This window comes from Rissa tridactyla, chromosome Z (genome assembly GCF_028500815.1).
Source record: "Rissa tridactyla isolate bRisTri1 chromosome Z, bRisTri1.patW.cur.20221130, whole genome shotgun sequence".
Classification (NCBI taxonomy): Eukaryota; Metazoa; Chordata; class Aves; order Charadriiformes; family Laridae; genus Rissa; species Rissa tridactyla.
The window spans coordinates 61,891,024-61,915,696 of NC_071497.1; the positions used below are offsets into that span (position 1 = coordinate 61,891,024).

The 24,673-nt window shown below is 40.7% G+C and overlaps 1 protein-coding gene across 4 annotated transcripts in view; it reads left to right on the forward strand.

Annotated features, from left to right (window-relative positions):
* The first annotated feature begins 3,179 nt into the window (after positions 1–3,179).
* JMY (junction mediating and regulatory protein, p53 cofactor) overlaps positions 3,180–24,673 on the forward strand; it is a 74,326-nt gene continuing 52,832 nt past the window's right edge. For all 4 annotated transcript variants that reach the window (XR_008463795.1, XM_054185500.1, XM_054185501.1 and 1 more), the window contains exons 1-2: positions 3,180–4,055; positions 23,908–24,081. Coding sequence is in view for 3 of the 4 variants with exons in the window: in XM_054185500.1 (XP_054041475.1) it covers positions 3,213–4,055; positions 23,908–24,081 (1,017 nt within the window). In the remaining variant the exon portion in view is untranslated. The remainder of the gene's footprint in view (positions 4,056–23,907; positions 24,082–24,673) is intronic.

Here is a 24,673-nt window from a genome sequence, read left to right on the forward strand (position 1 = left end):
AATTCCTAACCTTATATTTCAGCTCACTAGCGGCACGACGCTTGTGGCTCTCAAAAAGCTTCGGCTCTATAAAATGTAATAATCCAGCTTGTCAGCTGAGTAACTGCCACTTCAAACAGCCCTGTTGGTTAGGTTAACTAGGCCTCTCACGTGTGCAGTTTCCATGATAGCCATGGGATCCTCAGGTGCTGAAGGGCCATGTCCTTGGCACCAGTTCCCTTCTCTCCAGACAGCTCGTTTTCTTTTTCCGAGACACTCCCCAGTAGTTCTTTCAGTTGCCACAAACTTGGCACCTTTTTAAAGTGTGGTAATCAATCCCAGGTCAGGCTGATTGGGCGCTACCTAACCCAGTTCTGATTAGTGATGAAGAGTACACCCCACCACAAGCCCAGCTCAGAAGGCAATTTAGGCATTTAAGAATGTAATTTTAAGTTTTTCCTTGTTTCTTGGGTAGAAATCAGTGATGTATTTCATTTAAGCACCCTTAAGAACAATTCACCAACATCTGAAAAGCCTGCCTTTTATACTGACAAGTTACGCATGTCCCCCAATACAGAAGTTCCTATGAAGGATAGTCAGTGCTTCTTGATAACGTGATTTTGAAAAATTGCTATTTCCTTCCAGCTTTTTCTGTAATGGCACAATTTTGGCAAAATATAATAGCTCTTGAGAGCTGATGGCACAGCTTTTCTGCTACATGAAAAGAGGCCTATCAGAAACTTGATTGTAGCCAAGTGATTTTCAGACTAGTTCTCAGCCGGGTCCCATTTACCCAGTTGCTGCTTTAAATCATACTGGCTTGCCCCTATGCTGCCTCACAACCGCCAGGCCAATACTGCTCCAAAGACCTTGGCCTCTACAGTAACGTACCTGAAATACACTCTGATCCTTTGGCTGATGAGAAATTTTGAATCCACGTTTAATTTTCTTAAGCCTGGAGATACAGATATACTGTTGCATCTTCATTGTTTTAATTTTTTTTTCGTGCATTACTAAAGGCAAAATTGGACTGCTGCTTACATTCATCTATGGAAAATTAGTTTCTAAATACTTAACAGAAAGAGACTGTATTTCCTCCACCAATGTACTCATTTCTTGCTTGCTTGGCCACTTCACGTGGGGTATAACCACATCTTCCAGACCATTTCACAGGTGCTTTGATCTGGTGCCTAAATTCACGGTAACAGAAAAGAATGCTGCTAAGATGAGCAGCACACATCACCCTTAGCTTTAGAATGCAGATATGGTCCTTCCTCTGCCTGCTGAGCCATGACTTCCTCCTTTTTCCTAACAGCTGCCACTTTGGGTATTCGAGACATAACCTTGATTCTCCTGCATGCACAAGGTGCCTTTGTTAATGATCAGAGAATGTTTGGCTTGCCAGAGGCCCTCCTCAAATACTTTAGGACAGGATGCTCGTCAATACAGTAACTTTAGAAAGAAGCTGTGACTCACTCTGGCTGCCCTGGCAAACTCAATTGAGAATGTTTTATTTCCCCAGTGCTTCCTCTAATTTGGAGCAGGACAACAATATCACAGATGGGCCAACGCATATTGTCTACTGATCCTATTTTTGATCCAAGTATTTTGGAATTGTTACAGTAAGAAATATTTTTTTCTTCATTTATAAAAGGGAAAAATGGAATATCCCAAAGGGCACCAGGAAACCAGCACTTGGCCTTGGTATTGCAGGTGATTAATCATTCCTTTCAGACATGCTTATGAGAGTTGTCTGTGCTGGCTTACTGTAACCTACGTGCTCTGCAATACACTTGGAGAACTTGGAGAGTACTGCAGGCGCTGCCAATTTTTAAGTAGTACTGGCCAACATGAACACAAAACATGGTGTCTTCGTGCAGCTAGCTTCAGTTATAGAAGTATACAGTTGTCCAAGACAGCTATTTCAGAGCATGCCCTTTGCCTCCAGGTCTCGTCACAGATGCTGCATGCTCTCTTTTGCAGCCTAACCACAAGACCAAACTTCTGCTGCATGGCGTGCTGTTAGGCGCTCTTGATAACGGATCTTTGAAGTATTTTTGTTCAACCTCTGGAAAGAATTAAGCCATACAACTACAACAAGCTGCTGCAGCACCACATCCTTTCCATGCAGAAAACGACTTTACAGGAAGAGCAGAAACAAATCCTCTGCAGTTATCATTTCCCTGTGGGGGCTCTGTCACCTGGACGGACATCCATTCTTAAATGTCTCCTGCCAGCTTGGGGACAGAGGCCCTGGAAAACAGTCCTGGGGTGGGGCAGGACAGTGGAGACCGGCTGGGGGAGCGCCAGCGCCAGTCCACTAAGGCCCGTGTGCCCCACCGCGCTGCCAGGGAGTTAACCGCCAGGCCGGAGCCGCGGCCGGGCACCGCCCCGCGCTGCCTCGGGGGCTACCCGCAGCAGAGGCCGTTGCTCCCCAGCCCGTCCCCGGGAGGCGGCACACGCCGCCCCAAGCCGCCCGCTGCCGCTGCCCCAGCCCGGGCCCGCGTCCCCCCCGTCCCCACCTCCCGCCCAACGGCCCGGCTCGGCCCCACCCCCTCACGGCCGCCGCCCGGCACGTGCCCTTCCCAGCATGCCGCCCGCGGCGCCCGAACGGCCGCGTCGCGCGTCCGCGGGAAGGGGCGGGACACCGCCCTCCCCCCGCCCACCACCGGGAGACCGCGAGCGTGGCCGGCGGGGAAGGGGCGGGGCCTTCTCGCCCCGCGCACCTCCCTCCGTCGGAGACGCCGGGGCGACAGCCAATGGGGAAGGCGGCCGGCGGGGCGGGGGCGGGGCTTGTGGAGGCGGTCAAGGGGCGGGGCCGACTTTCCGCAGCGCCGCCGCCGCCGCTTGTAAACAGATCCCGCCCCACGTGACGCGGCGCGCGGAGTACCTGTGCGGGGGCACCGGGCACCGACCGCCGAGGCGGCGGGTCCGTGAGCAGAAGCGGCGGCGGGGCGATTCCTCCGCGGCGGGCTCCGAGCGGGCAGGAGGTGATATCGCTCCGTCCTCCCTCCCCATCCCCCGCCACCTCCCTGGCCGCTCCACTGGGCACTCAGCGCATCCCCCGGCCTCGGCGCCTTCCCCGTCCCTCCGCCGCGAAGATGGCCGGTGGTGGGCGGTGAGGCGGGGCTGACGGGAAGCCGTTGCCGGCCGGCGGGGCGGGCGGGGGGCGGCTGACGGGACGGGAGCGGGGGGTGTGCGTGTGAGTAGGGGGGGGGAGGCCGCGCAGCGCCATGGCCGCCTTCGCCCTGGAGGAGACGCTGGAGGCCGACTGGGTGGCCGTCAGGCCTCACGCCTTCCAGGAGCGGGAGAAGCACAAGTTTGTCTTCATCGTGGCCTGGAACGAGATCGAGGGCAAGTTCGCCATCACCTGCCACAACCGCACGGCCCAGCGCCAGCGCAGCGGCTCCCGGGAGCTGCGCCGCGGCGGCACCACCGCCCCCGAGGCCAGAACCGCCCCTAAGGCCGGCAGCCCCACGGCGCGCAGGGGCCCGGCCTGGGGCACCGAGTCCGGCCTGCCGCGGGGCTCCCCGCATCCCCGCGCCGAAGCGCTGCCCAAGAGCCCGCTCTGCGCCAAGGGTAGCCCGGCTCGGAGGCCGCAGCGGGGCCCGGAGGCGGCAGGTGCCGCCGAAGAGATAGAAGTGCTGGAGCTGGGGAAGGAGGAGGCCTCGCCGCTGCAGGCAGCCGAGCCGGCCGCTCCCGACGCGGAGCCCGCGGGGGAGGAGTGCAGCTGGGCCGGCCTCTTCTCCTTCCAGGACTTGCGAGCTGTGCACCAGCAGCTGTGCTCGGTGAACTCGGAGCTGGAGCCCTACCTGCCTGCCTTCCCCGAGGAGCCCTCGGGCATGTGGACGGTGCTGTTCGGAGCCCCGGAGCTGTCCGAGCAGGAGATGGATGCCCTCTGCTACAAACTGCAAGTTTACTTGGTCCACAGCTTGGATACCTGCGGCTGGAAGATCCTTTCGCAGGTGCTCTTCACTGAGACTGACGACCCCGAGGAGTATTACGAGAGCCTGAGTGAGCTGCGACAGAAGGGGTACGAGGAGGTGCTGCAGCGGGCCCGCAGGCGAATCCAGGAGGTGAGGATACTGCATGGTCCAGATATCTCCACCTTACTGTTACCTTGTCCCTTACTCTGTGACTTTTTCTTTAGCTGTTTGCTCCAGCTGCTCCTCTCTGCCTTTGCAGAGTTGATGAAACCATGGGACAAAAAAAATGGGAAAAGTAGTTTTAAAAGAAAAAGGCTTTGAAAATCAAAGTAAGAAAATGAGGCTTAACATTTCCAAGGTCTCTAGGGCCAGGATTTAAGAAGGTCCAGAGTTCTCTAGCCATCTAAGCGTGGCTCAGTACTTTTTTCAATCAAACATAGATGTTTGTGAACAAGGATCTGATGGATTTGGCAAGGTCTTGCTCCCAGAGTTTTGTTCTTGTGTGGCTTTGCACCAGGATGTGTTGGAGGTTGAGTTTTTCTGTGTAATGGGAGCAGCAACATATGGTGTTTATTTTGACAGTACAGTTTTGGCACTTGAGGCCAAAAAATTTTAGGTTTCTACAGGCTCTGGGTGCTGAATCTGGTATTTCAAGTGGGATGATGTTTTCCAGTGAAATTGTAGGACCTACAACCTCTGTTCAGCTGCTAAGTTGGGATTTCAAAAAGCAGGCTGTCTGGTCCTAGTGAGCATTTACTGTGTTGCCATTGCTAGCGTCTGACAAGAGTTGGGTGTTTCAGGACACTCCATCTCTTTCTCATACCATACTAGTTAGAGGAAAGTAGTTGAAGAGGTTCTACTAACTTCTTGCATCAGTGTGTGAGAATTTTTTTCATGTCTTTGTGGACTGAGGTGTATGAGGATCCACGCTTTTCCAGCAAAAAAGGAGAATATTACACTTGTTTTTGTTTTCAGTGGCCTTTATCCAGAATGTACCAGGATCTATCTAGGTGCAACTATGTGTAAGAATCAGGGTATGGAATTCTGTATTTTTGCAAACACCATCTAAATTCCGTTATGTGCAGGTAGGTCAAGTTTGGCTGCTTCCGCTGCTGCATATATCCTACCGATGTTTTGTGTTTAAAAATGTGGGGTGGTGAATGCTTTTTCCTTGATGGAGTATGAGCATATTTGCTTGCTGTCTGTTTTGATGGCAGTTTTGCATCTTTGTAGGATTTGCACTGAGCTTTTCTTTAGCGACTGGAGCTACAGAGTGTGAGAAGATTGTTTCATCAATGATGAAATCATGATAAGGGCATCCAAGTGTAGCGTTGTCGGACACAAGTTTATTTCCAAACTGTTGTGTTAGAATATACTATGATTTTTCTTTTTTTTTTTTCGTGGCTATTTAAAGGGCTGAATTAATCCTCGCTAGTTTTGGTGTGCAACTGCTGATTAGTCTAATAGTCTTCGGCAGTAATTTTCAGTCCAGAGAATATGAAAGCATATTGTCTTCCCCTGTTCTCTCTTAGACTGCATGAATGCTTGGGACTTTGTACTTACATTCACTTATCCTTCAGCTCAGCAGTTTTTATTAGGAGCTGAACAGGACAAGAGAAGTTCCCGTTAAACGTGTGGAGTTTGGGAACTGGGTACCTAACTCAAAGCACATGGTGTTTTTGAGGAAACACGAATTTGGAATTACTGTACGATAACTGCTTGTTTCTTGGAGGATCTCAACTTCTATTTTGTTAGCACCGGTAGTGTTGGCAAAAAATAAATTGGTTATCAATAGGCAATGCAAGCTTTATCTATCAAGATCTCTAAACTAAAACATCTTATTCTCTGTTAATGTTCAGAATTTATTGCCGACAAAATGGTAAAGCTTATTTGTGTATTTGATAATCTTCCTTTCCCATAGTAACCAATCCAGTAGTGTATCTAAAGTCAGTAAAGCTGTATTTCTGTCACTGTCAGTTGTGTAAATTGATCCTTCCTTAATTAAAGGTAGTTTTTGTTTAAGAAAAGAAACCAATAGAATGACCTGCTCTTTCCCTTCTGGCTCTCAGGTTTCTCTTTTCCTTACCTGTTAGTGGTTTACTTGGTCCACAGGAAATGTCTTTCTTTTAGGCAAATACTGGTATTGTTTGTCACTGCAATTCTAGGCAAATGAAGCAATGGATGATGGGTACTGTTCGGTATTTTTGAAGTAAAGGTTTTTCATACTTTCGAGAGAACCTACTGAATCAATGTTTCATCTCTCACTTCAATTTATTTCTCCACCGGTGCTTGAAGCCAGTCTGTTAGCTGATTGCAGGAGTGTTCGATTCCTGCAATTTTAAATTACTTTACTTCTTACAAGATCTTTTTGGGAAAAGGGAAAGCGATTGAGCAGCACCAGCAACTGAAATATCATCAATGAGCGTAATGAATGTGAAGGGTCTTCATTAATGTAAAATTGTGCAAAAAACAAGTTTGGAACTCCAAGACTTTCGCTTAACATTTTAGAACGTGCCTCTGCAGTTTACAATTATTTCATAGATCTCTCTTTTCCAGGAAAAATTCCTCTGTGCAGTTAGTTAGATATTACTTGAAAAATGCTTGCAGTTTCTGTTGATTACATTCTTCGGAGTGGAGAAGCAAAGTGAGCAGCAAAACCTCTCATGTTCTTTTTTTCGGCATCCCCTACTTGGCCATCTGTTGCTTTCCATAAGTTACACACAAGCCAGTTTATTTTTGCAGCAGTTAATAATTGTTGCTCTTTGTAATAGGCATTTTTATCTCTGTCTCAATTATAAGCCTTTAATAAGCCAGAAGAATGTTGCAAGTAGAAACAGATCCAAGATGAGGAAGAAAAATAGTTGTAGAGGAACTGTATGACCTGGAATTAATTTCTTCTACATAATTTGCAGTTTTGAAATAGCACATCTTTTATTTTGTCAAATAAAACTATTAATTCTGGCATAGCTTAGGAATTTAACTTATCTTAATTTGTGCTAAAGTGAAAAACTGTATCTAAAGGAGTAAATATTGTTCTACCTCATTTGTGAAAAAGAATAAACACTTGTTTAGAGCCGTTCTTCATTAAGTTTATGCCTGTTTAAAAAATTCCTTGGGTGCTCAGCTACGGGTCTGAGCTCCCAAATAGAGACAAGATACAGAATCAGTTACTGACCAGATAAAAGATGCTGTTTCAACAGAGAGGATGGCACTGAATCCTTATTTAGGATTCCAGCTTCTTGGCCAGTATTTCCAAAATCTTAAACTTTGCACCTAGAAGGCAGAAAAAGTATTCCGCTGTACTCTTGTTCCTGCCAGTTTCCTGTCTATGTTCCTCCCCATATAACATAGGAGGAGTTTTTCTAGGCTGAGTGTAAATTTTTGTGAATAAAGTAATATGAATGGTGGTGTCATTACCTCTTTGTCAATGCTGTGTTGGCAAAAGGTTGAACGTAGTCACAGTTTTACTGAATAAAAAGCGGTGTTAGTATAAACTATGATTAAAAGGGCTTGGTGGCTTAGTCACACCAACAAACATATTCCACTGTATGCTTATCCTTTTACTTGCTGTTGCATGGCGAGTTGTGAGTTTGGGAAACCTATCTTTACATGCCTATTTCAGCATCTTTGAATTTATGGTACTTGTGAATCTCTTTGTTTCTTATATCTCTTAATTGCCACGGCAGTCAAATTCGGCAGATGATAGCCAACAGAATCTTGAATGACAGTTACAAAAGTAGTCAGAGTCTTTTGTTTTGTTGTTGCCCTGTAAAATCTATGAACAGTCTGCAGGCAGACTGTTAAAAGACGATTTTGCGTCTCTGTTCTGCGTGTGTTCTTTTGAATTGCTTTAACAGAAAAGTTCAGAAACACTTTTTAATGATGACTAAATTCTGAAGAAATTCTGAGGGCATTTTATTTTCTGTGGCTAACTTAAGACTGCCTTGGGAGTGGGGACATACTGATATTTTTAATTTCCTTCCCCTGTGTAGTGGAATATTTTACTAAGCACCAGAATAGCCCTGGGAACTTTATCTTATGTTGGTTGGCTTAATTTTCTTTTGATTCAAAGGGCTAGAAAGGTTATGAAGAAATCTTTTATCTGTTTTGTTATAGTAACAAGTTGTATGAGAAGAAAATGTAGGGTTTTTTGATAGAAATCCGTAGTCACTTTTTTTTTCTTAAATCAGTGTGTATACAGTTTTTTTTAAATGACTTGCACAGTTTTAGTATGGAAGTATCTTTCGTTTTCAGTGAATGAAATATGATTGTTAAATCACACAAATTGGTAAGTAATTGATTTGGTTATAGATCATAGAATTTCACATTTGTTGCTTTCCAAAGGTGCTGGCACATACTTCTGCTTATATCAAAAGAGGTAAATAATATCCATAGGTTATTCTTTTGTTTTGTTGAACCTGTTCTAATATTTTAGAGAAAATGAATATTCAAGATCCTCTCCGTAACTAGGAGAATTTTGTTTCCTTGCTTTTGACTATGTGCATTCAGTTCTAAAGTAAATGTGTATATGGTAGGTAGTGGGGTGCTGTACCAAAAATGCAAGTTTTTCAGAGGTAAGATGACCTGTTTCTATTCAGTGCTCTACGGCTAGGCACAGTGTGATTTAAAGAGAGATTTCAATGTCAAACTTGTAAATATTGCAAAAGTAAATAATACTAAACACTACAAAGAAGTTATTCAGTATTTCAGTAATACAAAAAAAAAAGCTAGTGGTCATGTTTCCATCAAAACCAGTGTAATATCTTTGTATGCAAGAAGCAAAGAAAACTGGATCCGGTATGTTACTTGCAGTCACTAAGATTTATGAGGTGTCTCAGCAGAGAAGAGAAGAACACTGGCTCAGATTTAACTTTGGAGCAGAGAGGATTAAAATAAGATACTGTGGATTTTTTTTCTTATTGATATGAATGGAGCAGAATTAAGACTAATGCTGAGCATTCTGGAAGTCCAACCCAACCAATGAAATTTTGGTTTGAAAGACTTGTTTTACATACTTGTTATTTGTAGCGTTAACACTTCTTTCCAGTAAAACAGTTTTGATTAACTTGTAAATGCTTTTTAAATAGGCTATTCAAGTACTGTACCAGTACTATAAGTTAGTACTAACCAAAATACAGTATGTCAGCAGCTGTAGTGCATTCTGCATAGAACAGGGGAGTAGCCTCCAGGTTCTTAGGAGACATATGGTAATAGTACTCTGGCTTGTGCTTCTTTTAGTGTCCAACCAAAGATATTTTCTTCCTTGTCAGCCATCATCTTTTTATTAATCTGATTTGCAGCAGAAGTCTTTAGCAATTATTCCTGGTTGTTACCAACAAGTCTTAAGTTGTTAAATAATTTGAAGGCTTGGCATTTTAGGCATTGGAAGTTCACACCTGCCTCATTCTGCACAGATCAAACCCAATAGCAAGGACACCGCAATGCATTTTCAGATAAGCAGAATTAAATGTGGAATGGTTCCCCCTTTCCCCTTTTCTGCAAATAATGAAAATCTAAGTCACATGGATATTTTGTTTTCAGTGAGTTTCTGAAATGTGTTCTGTATGTGTAAATCCATGTTACAAGTTAAACACTTGATAATGGCATCTGATACTGCTGGAAGATGCGGAAGTGAGGGAGAGAGGGCTCTGTCACTTGGGATTCTTGGACCCTTACAGTAACAAGGATAATTAAATTTGCAATAGTTTAATCGTACAGTGGACTCAGAGTTTCTAAAAGCCTAAGATATGATTACATACCATTTTAAAATACATACTTTAGAATGGCTTCTAGGAATTCCGTATTTAGAGGACATTATACCACATTACCATAGTATTTGCTTGTCTCTTTAGTCTGTGTCTAAGTTCAAAGCAAAATGACAATTTACTTCTTAATTGAAAAATCTTATCTTTTATCCTTTGTCCATTTGGTATCTTCTTGAGTAAATGCTTATTTTTTTTCTACTGCCCTTCCCTTTTACTTCTGTTTTATAGGTAGCAGCAGATTGTTTCAGAGATTTATAGACTTGTGATCATAGGGTGATTAGATCTTTTGTTTGTTTTTTTTCAATCTTTTTCTCTTGTCTCTTTTCCAGTCCCAATAGGATAGCAGTTTTGGGTTTGAAGTTTGGTGGTTTTTTTCTTCCCCCCCTTTCTACAGTGCATTTATGGCATATATGTATATGTTGATAGACTTCATGCATTGTTTTATTAATGCCTTGTTAAGTTTGACAAGAGCTAGATGAAGATGACGAAATACTACTGCTGTATCTGAAAATAGCAGAACGCTTAAAACAATGTACCTTTCTTCAAAACATGTACAAATTACATGTACACAAAGAAAAGGACATCTGCTTGAAAAGTCATTATAGAGTCATCAAAGGATGTGTTGGGTTGGAAGGGACCTTTAAAGGTCATCTAGTCCAACCCCCCTGCAGTAAGCAGGGAAAAAAATTAGATCTTCCTTGATGAAACTTAAGTCTTACGTGAAAAATAAGAGTACACTCTGTAGAATATAGCAATACTGTTCAGTATGGTCCTTAGTCAGCAAGTTTAGATTTAACTTTTAGAAACTGAAGACAGCAGCTTGCCAGTCTTGGTAGTTCATTTCCTTTTCCAAGTACCTGGGAGAAAAAAAGGAAATGTAGCATATCCCCTGTGTAACTGTCTGAACTGGGAATGGGGAACCATTTTTGTCTTGTAGTTGGGAGGGTATTCTGTTGATGAGATTATTTTATTTGATATTCCCCTTCGAAATGTTGATTGTTTTGTTTCCCTAGATGTAGAGGTAGACCTTCCTCTATCTTTTTGTTTAAAGTTTTTCTAGTTGATATGTAGTTGCAGGATTTTCATATGCCAGAATATTTTGAAGTATGTACCACCTGTATAATAAACACTTTGTAGTCTGTTATGCTTCTCAGGATTCACTTTATATTTTAGCTTTTAGAGGTGGGGTTGGCTAGTCATCTTCTTTGTGTTTGCCTTTGTCTTCTTGCAAGTTTTTTCTCAATTTTTCCAACATTTTCTTTCTCTTGAATTGAATGTCCTGCCTTCAAGTCGATGCCTTTTAAAACTGCTTTTTTTAATCTAGTAAATTTTTATTCCCCCTCTGTTTCTGGCTGAGATGTTATTACACAGGCAAGTTTAGAATTTGAAAGCAGATTCTTTCTAATCATTTCATCTTTTATGTTTCTTGCTGTAATATGACAAGACAGTGCTTACAGGTGATCAGTGAGGTTTGTGTTGTTCTTTACATATGTAACTATTCCTACCACAGAGGTGAAGAAGTGACTCTAAAGCAGAGTTCTTCAGAAATGGCTGCACCTACCATTTTTCCTCTTTGGGGAGGTGCTTTTAAGGATTCCTTTTTAATGCTAGTAGAAACACACCATTGCAGTCCACCAGGAAATTGCTGTTACTGGCAGGAGCTTCAGTCAAAGTGGGGACTCAGTCCAACTAAAGATATATCTGCAAAACTTTTTTATCTTCTCAAGAGATGAAAACTTAACCATAAGGTATATGGTAGGGAAAGAAGGAAGACTGGACAGTTAGGAGAGGGAAGGAGAATGATGATGCTCTTAAGATAAATATTGACTAAGTGATGTTACATATATATATATCTGAGCTGTTACTTACAGCTAAGTTACTATAGCTGTTACTATCTGCTAAATAGGGGTTGGCAGTGGAATAAGGTGGGATTTTGGGATGTCGAGCCTGTTGCTTTAGCAGTAGAGAGTATCTTCTAAATAGGATCAATCGTTTTCCTCCTTTATTTCTCCAGAGAAGAATCAAGTATTAATGTTTGGTGATACTATAAATCTACTGAGTCTATAATGCCATAATGCATTTTTTTGTACCATACAAAAACAAGAGAAGCAAATGAGCATGAATTGAACTCTATAGAGGAACCTGCATCTAAAACATGTTTTGCAATTTTGGGCAACTGGAGTACTCAGGAGTTGCCAGTAATATAACAGTTAACATTGTTTCTTCTCTCTGTCGCAGAAAACAAACATAAAACCCCCTAGTTAAAATAAATTAGCTTTATTTTTAAAATATGCCACAAGTTATTGCTAATTTACAATGTAGTAAAAGCTTGTAAATAAGACAATATGCTGTTGTAAACATTTTCTTGTGTTAAAAATTGAGTGTCCAGAAGTTTTGTCCTGTTGTTGGTATTCAGCATGATAGTGCTCTAGGGAAGGGGCGTATGAGGCTAACAGCAACTGTAGGTTTAACTATGTAGTGTGTGCTGATCTAGATTAGAAGATTGAGAGCTTTTGAGGAAGGGAGCCAAAGTTATTACACAGTGGAACAATTTATTTGAATTTCTCATATATCTTGCATAGTACTAACATCACTGTAACCATTCAGGACAACGATCTTGGATAGTTCACTGAAAATCCCTGCTTCAAGTGCAGTGTTGTTTAGTAGCAAATATGCAAGAATATTTTAAGAATGTTGAAAAAAGGATTATTGTGCCCTTACAGGAAGTAATAGTATGATCTCATTGGAAATCTGGTGGTGCTGTTTGCTACAATACAGGTTAGCCTTTAATTGTGGAAGCCCTTGTATAACTTGAAACAGGATTATTAAAAAAAAAAAAGGCAAATAGTCCAAATTTGTTGCGCAGGAGATTGGATGATCTCATAGTATCTTCCAGTCATAAGCTGTATAAATTAATAAGGGAAATGTGTTTTTGTTTTAATTAGTTTGTTGTTGCAGCTTGCCCAGTTTCCATTTTCTGAGGAATTTTGGCCTGAAATATAAACCAAACCACGATTAGTTTGTCTGAAAACTTCATGAAGAATTTTAACACACAGTGGTAGACGTTAACTTGAAAAGTCTCCACAGATGTCTCCTTGTTTACTAGCTTTTGCTTGTTGACTGTGTCCATTATTAATAATAGCCTTTTTAGAGGCTCATTTCATAGAATTTGTGCAGTTTGGATTTTACTTTTGGATTAACTCTTCTGGTCATAGGCAGAAAAGTGTTTTGATGTGCACAGAGCTTCCCTGGCAAGCTAGTCTTTGAAAATCTTCATCTGGAGCCATTCAGAGTAGGTGTAAATGGAATGCTGGTGGTGTGTCTGCCTATGAACTTGTTCACCAGGTGCAAACATTTTGTCAGAGGTTCTTTTCAGTTAAAAAAAACCTTTTACTGGTAAGACCCTATCTCTGTGTTTCCTTTCTATCTATTCTTTTCTGTTTGTGGTATTTATATAGTAAAAGTTACCAGATCTGTGTAGGGTTTTTGTGTTATGTATGGGGCAGACAAACATTATCCATTCAGAAAAATTTGAATGCTTACTAGACTTTTTTTGTCAGCAAATTGCTCCTGGAAAGGTGTTATAAAACACTTCCAGTCATTCAGCAACCATTTTTATCTTTTCTGAAAGTAAATTGAGTACCTCTGCTTTCTTAAATAATAATGGAAATTTTTGTTTGTTTTATGCTACTGTTGTGATAGTTTCCAAAATGTATTTGTAGACAAATGTTTATATGACCTTCTTTTGGAAAAAATGCCGTGATGTTGGTGTGAAGGAACTGGATGATTTTTTTTTCCTTTGAAAAATGTTGTTTAAATAATCAATTAGCATTTGTTTGTGATGACTTGCAGACAATTTATGTGGGTCATCTAAAATTAGTAGTAGCACAACTTTTCACATAGCAGCATTGCATCATGATTTGTTTCGAGCTACTTTAGGGAGAGGGTATCGTAAAAGGTTTTTGAATAACTTAGAATCAGAGATTGTCATGTTAGAAGGAACCTCTCTGGGTTTTCTAGTTGAACCCCATGCTTAAAATAGAACTAATTTTGATTAGGGCTTTTTTTTTTTTTAACCCCAAACTTTAAATAGCACTGTGTGCTCTGTATCTGTTTTAGGGAAATTTTAAAAAGAAATCAATGTTTGAGGGAGAAAATCTGTAGATCGATTTTAGAAGTTTGTGAAAGCTTGTCATTTTTCCAAAAATAGTGCTGTGGCTTCAGAGCTCAAATTCTTCAGTCTTTGGTAATGCGATATTTGTTTATAACCATCAGATGTCAGGGTTTTAAATTGTGCTATTTTGTCACTTGAGAGTAGTATAATTCAGCAAAATCCGTATGTGGGGGGGAGTTTAAAAAATCCTAAACTACTTGCAAATTGTATCTGTGGAATAATTGAATGAATAGGTAAATGTATTATTTCAGCTGTGTTTTATCATGGTCCTTTATCACACGTGTGTGTGTTTTTCGCTGTGACATTTAAAACGGTTATCATGAAAACAGGAACAAAACCAACCCAAACAGGTAACATTACAGAACAGAAGTCTGTGTTCACCTGATACGAATATAAATTGCTTTTGTCTGAAAAGTTGTACTGTTATGAAAGTGATTTAATAGCTTGTTATTTACGTGATACTTCTTGTTAGAGTAAGTGGAAAAATAGTGTGCATGATACGGGATTTCAGGAGTTTCTTGATATCTTATTTAGCCTTTTGTAAGTAATAGTGGGCTGTAAATGTGTTCTTTCTATTGGGCTTTTTTGGATGTTGTATTGAACTTTAAAATAAAAACCCCCATTACGTTAGCTTAGAAAGTTTAAAAATTGCATTTCGTCAGGTGTAATGCTGTTTCCTTCTTAGATCTACCTTTCAATGATTTCATCATTGTCTGAGGTGCTGTAGAGGTTGAAACAGTGCTGAACTATACCAGCCTTGAGAAATCACACAGAGGGCCATTTGAGTTAACTGTCAGCTGTCATCCAGGGTTTAAAGGCTGTTCATCAGCCGTGTTGTTGAAGGGAGCTGAAGAACTGGATCGTCAGCTTGCTGGTGCTGAAAGGCAGGGATCCTATTGCTTTCTGTCCTCCCTGCTTCAGCTTTGTGTTCCTTCCTGTTGTGCTTCTCTGCCCTTGCAGTTTGCTGATTCAACTCAGTAAACTTCAGTAAATTAATCCAAGAGGAACTACAGAAATAGCTTTCTGCCAGATGCTCAGTTATATTTTTGAATGGTCTGAGAAATACCAAAGCCAATCGCAGTGGAGGAAGAGGGCACCTGAGAGCAGAAGGAACAGGGAAGTGGTGTGAAACTGGAAGGAGAGAGGGAAGAGGGGATGGGAAGTGTGATCTCCTTTTGATAGGAGCAAGCCATTAGCTTAGTTCAGCTTTAAAAAGTGAATTCATGCGTACCAGTGCTTTGAATCTGGTATTGTCACAATGCTTTAACTACTTTGAATTAGATTTTTTTAAAGTCTAACATTAGCTTTATCAGACATTTGAGAATATCTTCTACCATGCCAAATGCATTGTAAAATTGGTAAGAGTACTAATTCAGTGTGTCTGATATAATTTCCATCAGCTGAATTCAGAGTGAAATTGATTATACCTCTTAAATATATTTTTTTGTCTTCCCACCAAGTTTTCACCTTTGTTTTCATAAAAGAACATTTGCTCTTTAGCAGAGTGGGTATTAGGCTGGGCCTGTGTCCTGGCATTGCAAACATTATGCAAAGAAGGGTTTTAAGAGTAGCATTGTAATAACTGCTAACTAAATGTATTCATTATGTGCAAATATTAGTTTGTTTCAACAGTTGTCAGTTTTGAGGCTCTTAAATATGTTTTCCTGACTGATAGCATAGTTCAGAAGCACAGAATAAGAGGGTCCGTGGACCAAAAGTTTATGTATTTCATGGCACAGCATGAACACTTATATAAGATATGTTTTCAGTCTTCTGGCTTTAGGTTTTATTTTTGATTGGACTCCTGCAGGAAAAAAAATACTTAGAACTCATTAGGACATGTGTAAAATAAACTCTTTGCCAAGCCTTCAGGGTGAGGTGTTGCCTAGAAGTCTTTTTGTTCAGAGTTACCATGTTCCAACTGATCAGTGATTCATTAGTGACTTTACCTTTTAGTTATTTTGCTGCTTTCCAAAGGGAAGGAGTCCCAGAGTGCCATAAGAACTTTGAAACACAGTAAACGGATCTATTTTATTCATCAAATTACATTACAATCTAAATACTTTTTTCTGGGTTACTAACAGCAGAAAAAAAGCCTAGCACTCCTGTACAATGAGCACTCCTGTGCAATTAGCCCTTGTTTGCTATAATTTCTGTAGCTTATTTGTGGCTGTGCCCTTCTAAGTAATACACTAAACTCAAACAAATACTTGTTTTTTATATGCCTTCATTTAGCATGAGAGAGTAATTCAGGAGTAGCACAGTCAGGTAAGGTGATGAGATGAGTGCTATCTTAAAATAAAAGCAGCATTACCACGGTGTTACACCTTTGTCTTGTTTACAGTAAAGGAGATGCATAATTTTTAATTGTTGACATCTCTCTCTTGAGCTTTCAGAAGAGATCTGGTGTGCCATACATTGTTGTCAGAGTTGGCAGCTTAAAGCCTGAGCCTCGTGATGTTCCAACAAGTTATATATATACATACAGTTCTGCTGAGACTTCTGTTTAGAATTTCGGGTGGGAGGAGAGAAGTTGCATTATTTAGTAATGATGCATACATGGAAATTATGGTTTGGCTCACTTGGCTACATTAAAATACTACATCAATTTTTCTTACACAGTTCAGTTCTTTTCTATGGACTTGTATTACAGGCAGTGTATTGAAATGAGGTGTATTTTGGTAGGCTGTGTAAATGAACTTGTCAAAAGTAATTGGTACTTTGTCCTAGGGGCAACCTAAGTGTAAACGATGATAACTAATAAGAGCGAAAAGATGCCAAGCAATCTGCAATATGCTGGTCTTAGCTTCTGGTGTGCTCTCATGTAGTGAGGTGACCTTGGCCACCAGATGCCCGTCAAGCTGCTCTCACTCCACTGTTTCAGCTGGAGATAGGTGAGAAAATATGACAAAAGGATTGTGGGTTGGGATAAGGACAGGGAGATCACTTAGAAATTACTGTCACAGGCAAAACAGACTCGACTTGGGAAATTAAGTTAATTTATTGCTATTCAAGTCAGAGCAGGATAATAAGAAATAAAACCAAACCTTTAAACACCTTCCCACCACCCCTCCCTTCTTCCTAGGCTCAACTTCATTTCCAGTTTCTCTACCACCTCACCCCCAGTGGCACAGTGGGACAGTGAATTGGGTTGTGGTCAGTCTGTAACATATTCTCTGCCACTTCTTCCTCCTCATGCTCTTCCCGGCTCCAGCGTGTGGTCTGTCCCTCCCACAGGAGACAGATCTCCACGAACTTATCCAATGTAGATCCTTTCCACCACATGCAGTCCTTCAGGAACGGACTGCTCCAGCATGAGTCCTTTCCACACAGTCTTGTCCTTCAGGAAAAGACTGCATGAGCATGGGTCCCCCATGGGTCTCAGGTTGTGCCAGCAAACCTGCTCCAGTGTAGGCTCTTCTCTCTATGGGGCTGGAGGTCCTGCCAGGAGCCTGTTCCAGCACACGCTTTCCATGGCGTCACAGCTTCTTTCAGGGCACATCCACCTGCTCTGGCGTGGGTTCTTCCATGGGCTGCCAGTTAGATATCTGCTTCACCGTGGACCTCCATGGGCTGCAGAAGGACAACATGCTTCACCACGGTCTTCGACACAGGCTGCAGGGCAATCTCTGCTCTGGCACCTGGAACACCTCCTCCCTTCTTCAGACCTTGGTGTCTGCAGGGTTGTTTCTCCCATGTATTCTCACTCCTCTCTCCTGGCTGCTGTTGTGCAGCAGTTTTTTCCCCTTCTTAAATATGTTATGAAAGAGGTGCTGCGACTGTTGCTGCTGGTTTCAGCCTTGACCATTGGTGTGTCCTTCTTGGAACTGGCTGGAACTGGCTCTCTTGGACATGGTGGAAGCTTCTGGCATCTTCTCATAGAAGCCAGCCCTGTAGACACCTGCTTCAAAAACCTTGCCACCTACACCCAGTACATTTCTGCACACATGTCCTGAGGTACACATGCTCTCTGCATGGTAAAGGACTGTTTTAAACAGGGTTTAAAGAGGAATAATGTGGCTTGCTTGGTAGGAGCAGCTTTTCAGAGGCTAGAAGACATCTTACAGAAGTGTTCGTTTTTTATTTCTTGTGTTTTACTTCTTAGCATCTTTTTTTGGGTTTTATTTTGTGTGCATGCGGGTTTGCTGTTTGTTTCTTAGAAAAACTGCAAACTTTGAACTTCTTTGTTATGTGTGCTTTATGTATGTCTTTGGTTTGATTATTTTAATTAGCTCAGTCCTTCTATAAACAGCCCTTCAGAAAGTGCCCCGAAAATCCAGACAATAACCTTTGCAATGTGTTGGCATTCCCCATCTTCAGAAGCCTGGCTGTAAAAATTAGGGGGTTTTTTGTCCACTCAGTAGGTGTATGATTGCTTTATGTACTAATTATAAACTGTGTTGTTTCCAAATAAGTTTAATATGTAAGTCGCTTGTTTGTATCTTTTTTTAATCTTAAGAAGTTAGACAGATGCAGTGCTGGTTCCAGCACTTCTCATGCTGGGCAGTACTACCTTATTTGTTTATGCTATCCCAGCTCTGTATCCATCTTCTGTATTCTCTTAGATGATTTCTGCCCCAACAGTAAAATATATTTTAGATCTATAATGGAGAGTCAGGCTTTGGGTCTGTTACTGGGGCCTTCACCTGCTCAATATGCAAATGGTCTTTTTATACTACAAAGATATGGATTGTTGATAGCAATGCAATCATGCAAACAGAAAGCTAAATTTCCTGTCAAGGCTTGATTATTTTTTTTTTTTAAACCACAACAGGTGACATTTTAATTCAGGACCATGTGTGTAAGAGAGAAAAGCAGTTTTCCTGTAGTACAGTTTACTTGAGACTCCTGCTCATTACGAGGCCATGTGGGAGTGTGTTTGCCTTGAACAGAATTTTTTGGTTGTTTGTTTAAAGATAGCTTAAAAAGAGAGAGAATAGAAACAATTTTAAGCATGTTCTGATATAAGAAACTGCAGTAAGTTCAGTTCCTAAAACTTTGCATCCAAATTTTATGTTCTCTGGGGCGTTATTCTTTGTCTAGAGCTCTAATGGGAGACTATTGCAAGTGTATCAGCAGGAGGATTTGGTATTTTACTCTCAGGATTCCTGTTTAGTAGAAAGAATGGAATATCTAAAAACTACTCTATCTGCAGAACTGTACTCTCTGAAAACAACTATCCTTAGTTTTATCTGTAATCTTAAATATGCTGCTTCAATTAAAAATCTTTAGAATTTGTCCTGGAAATGGCAAGTAATACTACAAGGCTTCTGAGAACATAAATTCATAGGAAAATAGGGCATTCTGTAATTCCAAAAATAGGAAGAAGCTTAGGAAGAGACTGAAAAATATCTTTATGGTCTGTTTTAGCTGAAAATGGGTATGTGTCATATTGCAATCTTTTTATAAAAGACACAAAATAAAATAGGGGTAACAGGGAAGGCTGTGGGAATAATAGAAAGGAAATGTGAGGCTTGACTCTTCACTGATTAAATCAAGCTTTGGATTATGTTCCCAACTGTGGTCAACATAATTGCACTGTCTGCTGTAATGCTTTTAAATCTTTATGGACAAAATATATTTTTAAAAAAAAACAAAGACGGAAATAATCTTTGTTATGTAGTTCAAATTTATGTGCTGTTAAATAAAAAAAAAAGTGTTTCCTGCTGGTTAGAGTCTATCTGCATAGTAGTTGCCTAAAATATATTTCATTTAGATGTGAACAATGTAACGTCTGTGAAACATGATTCTTAAAATAAATGCAGTATTCAATGGATGTAGCTCTAGTCAGGCCTGTACAGGATATTGCTCTACCCTCCTCCACCCACTTCTTGAAATAATATAATTAAAAAACTGTGAAAGTGAAAAATTCATACTGAGACTGTTGAAGTAAATGAACAGTAACAGTGAATGTCTGTGCTGAAAATTACTAATGAGTGAGGCATAAAACAAGCCACAAAAATTGTTCGTGTTTTTTATGCTAACAGCTTGAAAATTGCATGGTATTAAGGTACCAGGTTGGCTGATGCATTTGGCCAGCTTAACCAACGTCACCATCTCACTAAAAGGTTTTAGCTGAGTTTTCACGTTTCTAATATAGTGTATCGTGTAGGTGTTGCCTGTGTGAAAATTGGAACATATACAGTTAAACTACCTGTGAGTCTATGGCAGGCCTGCTTTGCCTTATGACATTATTAATTCAGTGGATTCTGTGCTAGACCTGACGTTATTGTTATCTGATAGTCTGAATACTGTCTGGATGGCAGCCAGCTAAAAAAATGCTTCAGCTGACTTTGGTCCAGAACAGGAAAGCTTCCATCAGACTGCTTTATTGAGCAAAGTGGGAGAGGTCCTCTACGCAGACAGCTTAGCACCATCTATCTCCTATGTCAGTGCCTTTAGGACAGGCACCAATCTTCTGTTCATACCACTCTCTATTGGTGAAGACTTGGTGATTGGTAATCACATCAGTTCCAAAAAGTGAGGGAATAGTCTGACCCTTTTATATTTCTCTAAACCGTGTTTATAGAATCATAGAATTGTTTAGATTGGAAAGGACCTTTAAGATCAAGTCCAACTGTTAACCTAGTACTGCCAAGTCCACCACTCAACCATGTCCCTAAGTACCACATCTACACGGCTTTTAAATGCCTCCAGGGATGGTGACTCCAGCAATTCCCTGGCAGCCTGTTCCAATGCTTGAAAACTCTTTTCAGAGAAGAAATTTTTCCTAATAACCAATATAAACCTCCCCTGGCCATTTCCTCTTGTCTTATCACTTTTTACTTGGGGGAAGAGACCGATCCCCATCTCGCTACAACCTGCTTTCAGGTAGTTGTAGAGAGTGAGAAGGTCTCCCCTCAGCCTCCTTTTCTCCAGGCTGAACAACCGCAGCTCCCTCAGCTGCTCCTCATAAGAGTTGTGCTCTAGACCCTTCACCAGCTTCATTGCCCTTCTCTGAACATGCTCCAGCACCTCAATGTCTGTCTTATAGTGCGGAGCCCGAAACTGAACACAGTATTCAAGGTGTGGCCTCACCAGTGATCACTCCCCTAGTCCTGCCGGACACACTGTTTCTGATACAAGCCAGGATGCTGTTGGCCTTCCTGGCCACGTATCATAACTATAATTTCAAATACATGGCATAATTTGTCTGTGTTGTTTTTTAAAACTGGATTTTTTCACACTTCTTTGATTTCTTCTTTCTCTCATGTAACTTTTAACCCAGGTGAAATTTGAGGCAGCAATTTATGGTGGTGATCTGACAGGAAAAAAATAATTTTAATGTGCTTTTGAGCTGTTTGCAGTCTTTGTAGAAAAGGTTAATGTTTGGATCTCTTTCCCCAAAAGGCTGTCTGAATGATCCTGTAGGAGAACACGTTAATAGGCTGATCAGTGTAATGAGTCTGTGTGTAGCCAGTGCTCGCAGGTGGTAACCTTCCTACCCGTTTTGAGGAATGCGCTTATTCAGTAGCTCTTTGGTCTTTGCTCCAAACCAAATAAGGTGATACTCCTTGATTTACAAATCAGTTTTCATGTTTTGTTACGTCTTTTCTGGCAACTGTGGTTTAAATGAAATTTCATCACCATTTGCATTCAGGAAGGTCTTCATTAGGCACAGGAAATGGATTCTGTGTGCATCGTTGCCTTAGGAAGGAAGAATAGTTGCTTACCCGGTGTTAATAGTCGAAGAATACGTATATTCTGTATGAATAACGTGCCTTCACTTGTTTGTTTTTTTTATTTTTTTATTGGGGGTTTGGTATTTCTGAAGGAGTTGAAGATTAGGTTTAGGTTTGGGGTAACCCCAGCAGCAGACCAAATAGAACTGGACACGGACAAGACCTTGAAACTATGCCCATTTACGTGCAGGAATGTAGTGATAATTGATTACTTTATCCATACTGTTTCCAGCGATGGGCGTGATTTTCACTGAACAACCAGCTAATTAGAAGTAGTAATACTTTCAGTGTCCTTAAGAGGTCTTTGTGCTATACTGATGGACATAAAATGGTCCTTCATTTCCTGGTGCTTTCACTCCAACTTCTGCAAATTTGTGACTGGCTTCCAGGATATCATAACTATATAACTATTGAATAGGCCTTAAGAGTGGTCTGTAAAGGGGAACATCCCCCCCTTCACCACCACCCCTCCCCTCCCCCACCCCCCCTTAAAAAAAAAAAAGGAAAAAAAAAAAAAAGGGCCTGCATTGCATTGTTCTGCTCCTGGAATGAGGTTGCTTAAGATTCTACTTTAAATCATGATAAGTTTTCTCTAATTTTTGTCATTTTTTTGTTGTTCTCTAGTATTTGTATCCTAGTAGAATAGTAGGGTTTCAGAACGAAATGTGTGAATGTATTTAATAAGAAGATACTAATAGCCTAAGCAACTAAAAGGAAACTAACATTACAGTGTGCTGTAGATCTGCTGCTAATAAGAGAGACCCTTTTTGCAATGTGTGGCTCGAGAAGAAAGGTTTGTTTTTTCAGTACCTTGACAGAAGGATAATTGCAGCTTTGGGATTGCAAGGGGGTTTTCTGATAGTGCCAGGGGGAAGTACGAGAAGGTTTGAGTATGGGAACTCTGTTTTTAGGCACTAGCAACAAGCAAGAGGAGCTGAGGTGGAAGGTGGCTATAAGACTAGATGTTTAAAACAACTAGTGGGCTGGAATACTGCATGAAATCCAGAGGGACTTAGGACTCAAACCTAAGAGCATCTTGGGGTGACTTCTGTCCCTGTAACTGCAGGTTAGATTATGTGTGTTTAACCCTGAAAGTTCACGAAATGTCAGTGGTACAGACTGCAATCCACAAACCACTACCCAGCACTCTTCAGTGAGAGCTCAAATGCCACAAAATATTACGTGCTGCTGGAAGGGAGCAGAAGGGTGTAGCAAATAATCTTACAATAGGAACAACTTCCTAGGTGAAGTTGTTTAGGCAATACAACAAATTGCCTCATGCTGCTGAGCAGTGTCACATCTGTTCTACACCATCTTGCCTAGACCTTTCATGCCTTGACTTCATAAACTTGGACTATGAATATATGCTTTTGAGATGATAATATATAGGACAAGAGACTTTGACACTGAAAATTACATAACGGGCAATTAATTTTACATAATCTTGTCTTTGTAAATACATTAAGTACCCCACACGTCTGTATGAGATTAGTTTTTGTTAAATAGTTGAATATTTTTTTTAGAAATGGTGAAAGATTTCCAGCACTATGTGAGTTGTGCCTGGGCAAATGCCCCAAATAGATGCAAAACAGGCATATAAATTAAAAACGTACATTGTAGCAAATTTGTACAAACAGATGAATTTTCATCTTCTTAAAAAACAAAGGAAGGAATGCACAGACTTTGATATTATGTTTTCTTATATGAATTAAAACATAAAGTATTATATTTTAAGTATTTTTTTAAATAGAAAAATCTAATGGAAACTTTGTGTTGAAATGTCATGCATTTGAAAATTTGAAATTTGAAATTTCACGCCTACACGGTCTCTAGGCTAAAATCATAAACCTGAAGGCAAAATCACCAGAAAGGCAAATCACTGTTTTCTTTCATATAGATTCTTGTCTGTGTCTGGAGCTGATATAATGGCACTGTGTGGGTCCAGAGTAGAGAGCGCCAAAAAAAAAAACCCCAAACACCAAAAAACCGAGAGAGATCAAAATGCGCCTTGTCTTCTTTTGGGAAATGTGTGAAGTAGCATAGCTGATTCCTACGTTATAGATTCTTGCATTAAGTTGCTTTTTGTGCTGTGTTTATGCTCATATTCATTACCTTCCAGAGATTTTTGAAAGAAAAAATCAACAGGATCGTTGCACATTTTGATTTAAGGTTATTGGAGAACGTGGTCCTACTTGGCTGGCTAAAATTAAGATGTGGATGGGGATTAAGATTTTTTGTTTGTTTGTTTATTTGTACATTTCTCTGAGTGATGATTTTGTGGGAGAGGGAAGATAATACAAAGGATGGGTTAAAAAATGGTTTCTAAATGACTGTCACTTCTAGCAGGAGTGTTTGAACTAAAATTGGCGCTTTTTCTACAGCTTCTGGAAAAACATAAGAACACGGAAAGCATGGTAGAGCTGCTTGAACTGTATCAAATGGAAGATGAAGCTTACAGTAGTCTTGCAGAAGCTACCACAGAGCTCTACCAGTACTTACTACAGCCATTCAGAGATATGAGGGAACTTGCGATGCTTAGAAGACAGCAGATAAAGGTATGGTAAAGGTAACTGAACATCTTATTAGTGTGGAAATTGTGATTTTTAGTTACTATTTACTGCTTTTATTATGCAGTATGTACTTGGAAACTATGGTTTCTCCATTAGTTGACCCTATTTTTCTGGTTCCTCCACTCAGAGGAGTGCTTTTGAAGAGTGAGAACATCTCTGACATTTATAGCTAACCATCACCTGTTTAACTTACTGTGTTTGACTGTTCAAATTCATTGCTGAATTTAATAGGTGAAAATTAAGAATTTTGTTATTACTGTGAATACTGACTAATATATAAAATAGATACTGTACTTATGTCTCTTTCTGTGCTATTCTTTTAAAAGATTGTACAGGAAGTTAATTTTAGTTTTCTGAGATAATCCGATAAACCACGACAAGTCAGTAGCTTCTCATCCAATCTTGTGAAACACTTAAACATGGAAGCGTATTAGATGTATATAATTTTTTGTGACACTTTAACAGTGTATTTTGCAAAGCTAAAAAAACATAGCCAGCTGAATAATACGCCACTTTTTTAAAACTGTTTTATAATGCCTATGTTTGATTTATTTTAAAATAATTCCAATTTTAAGTA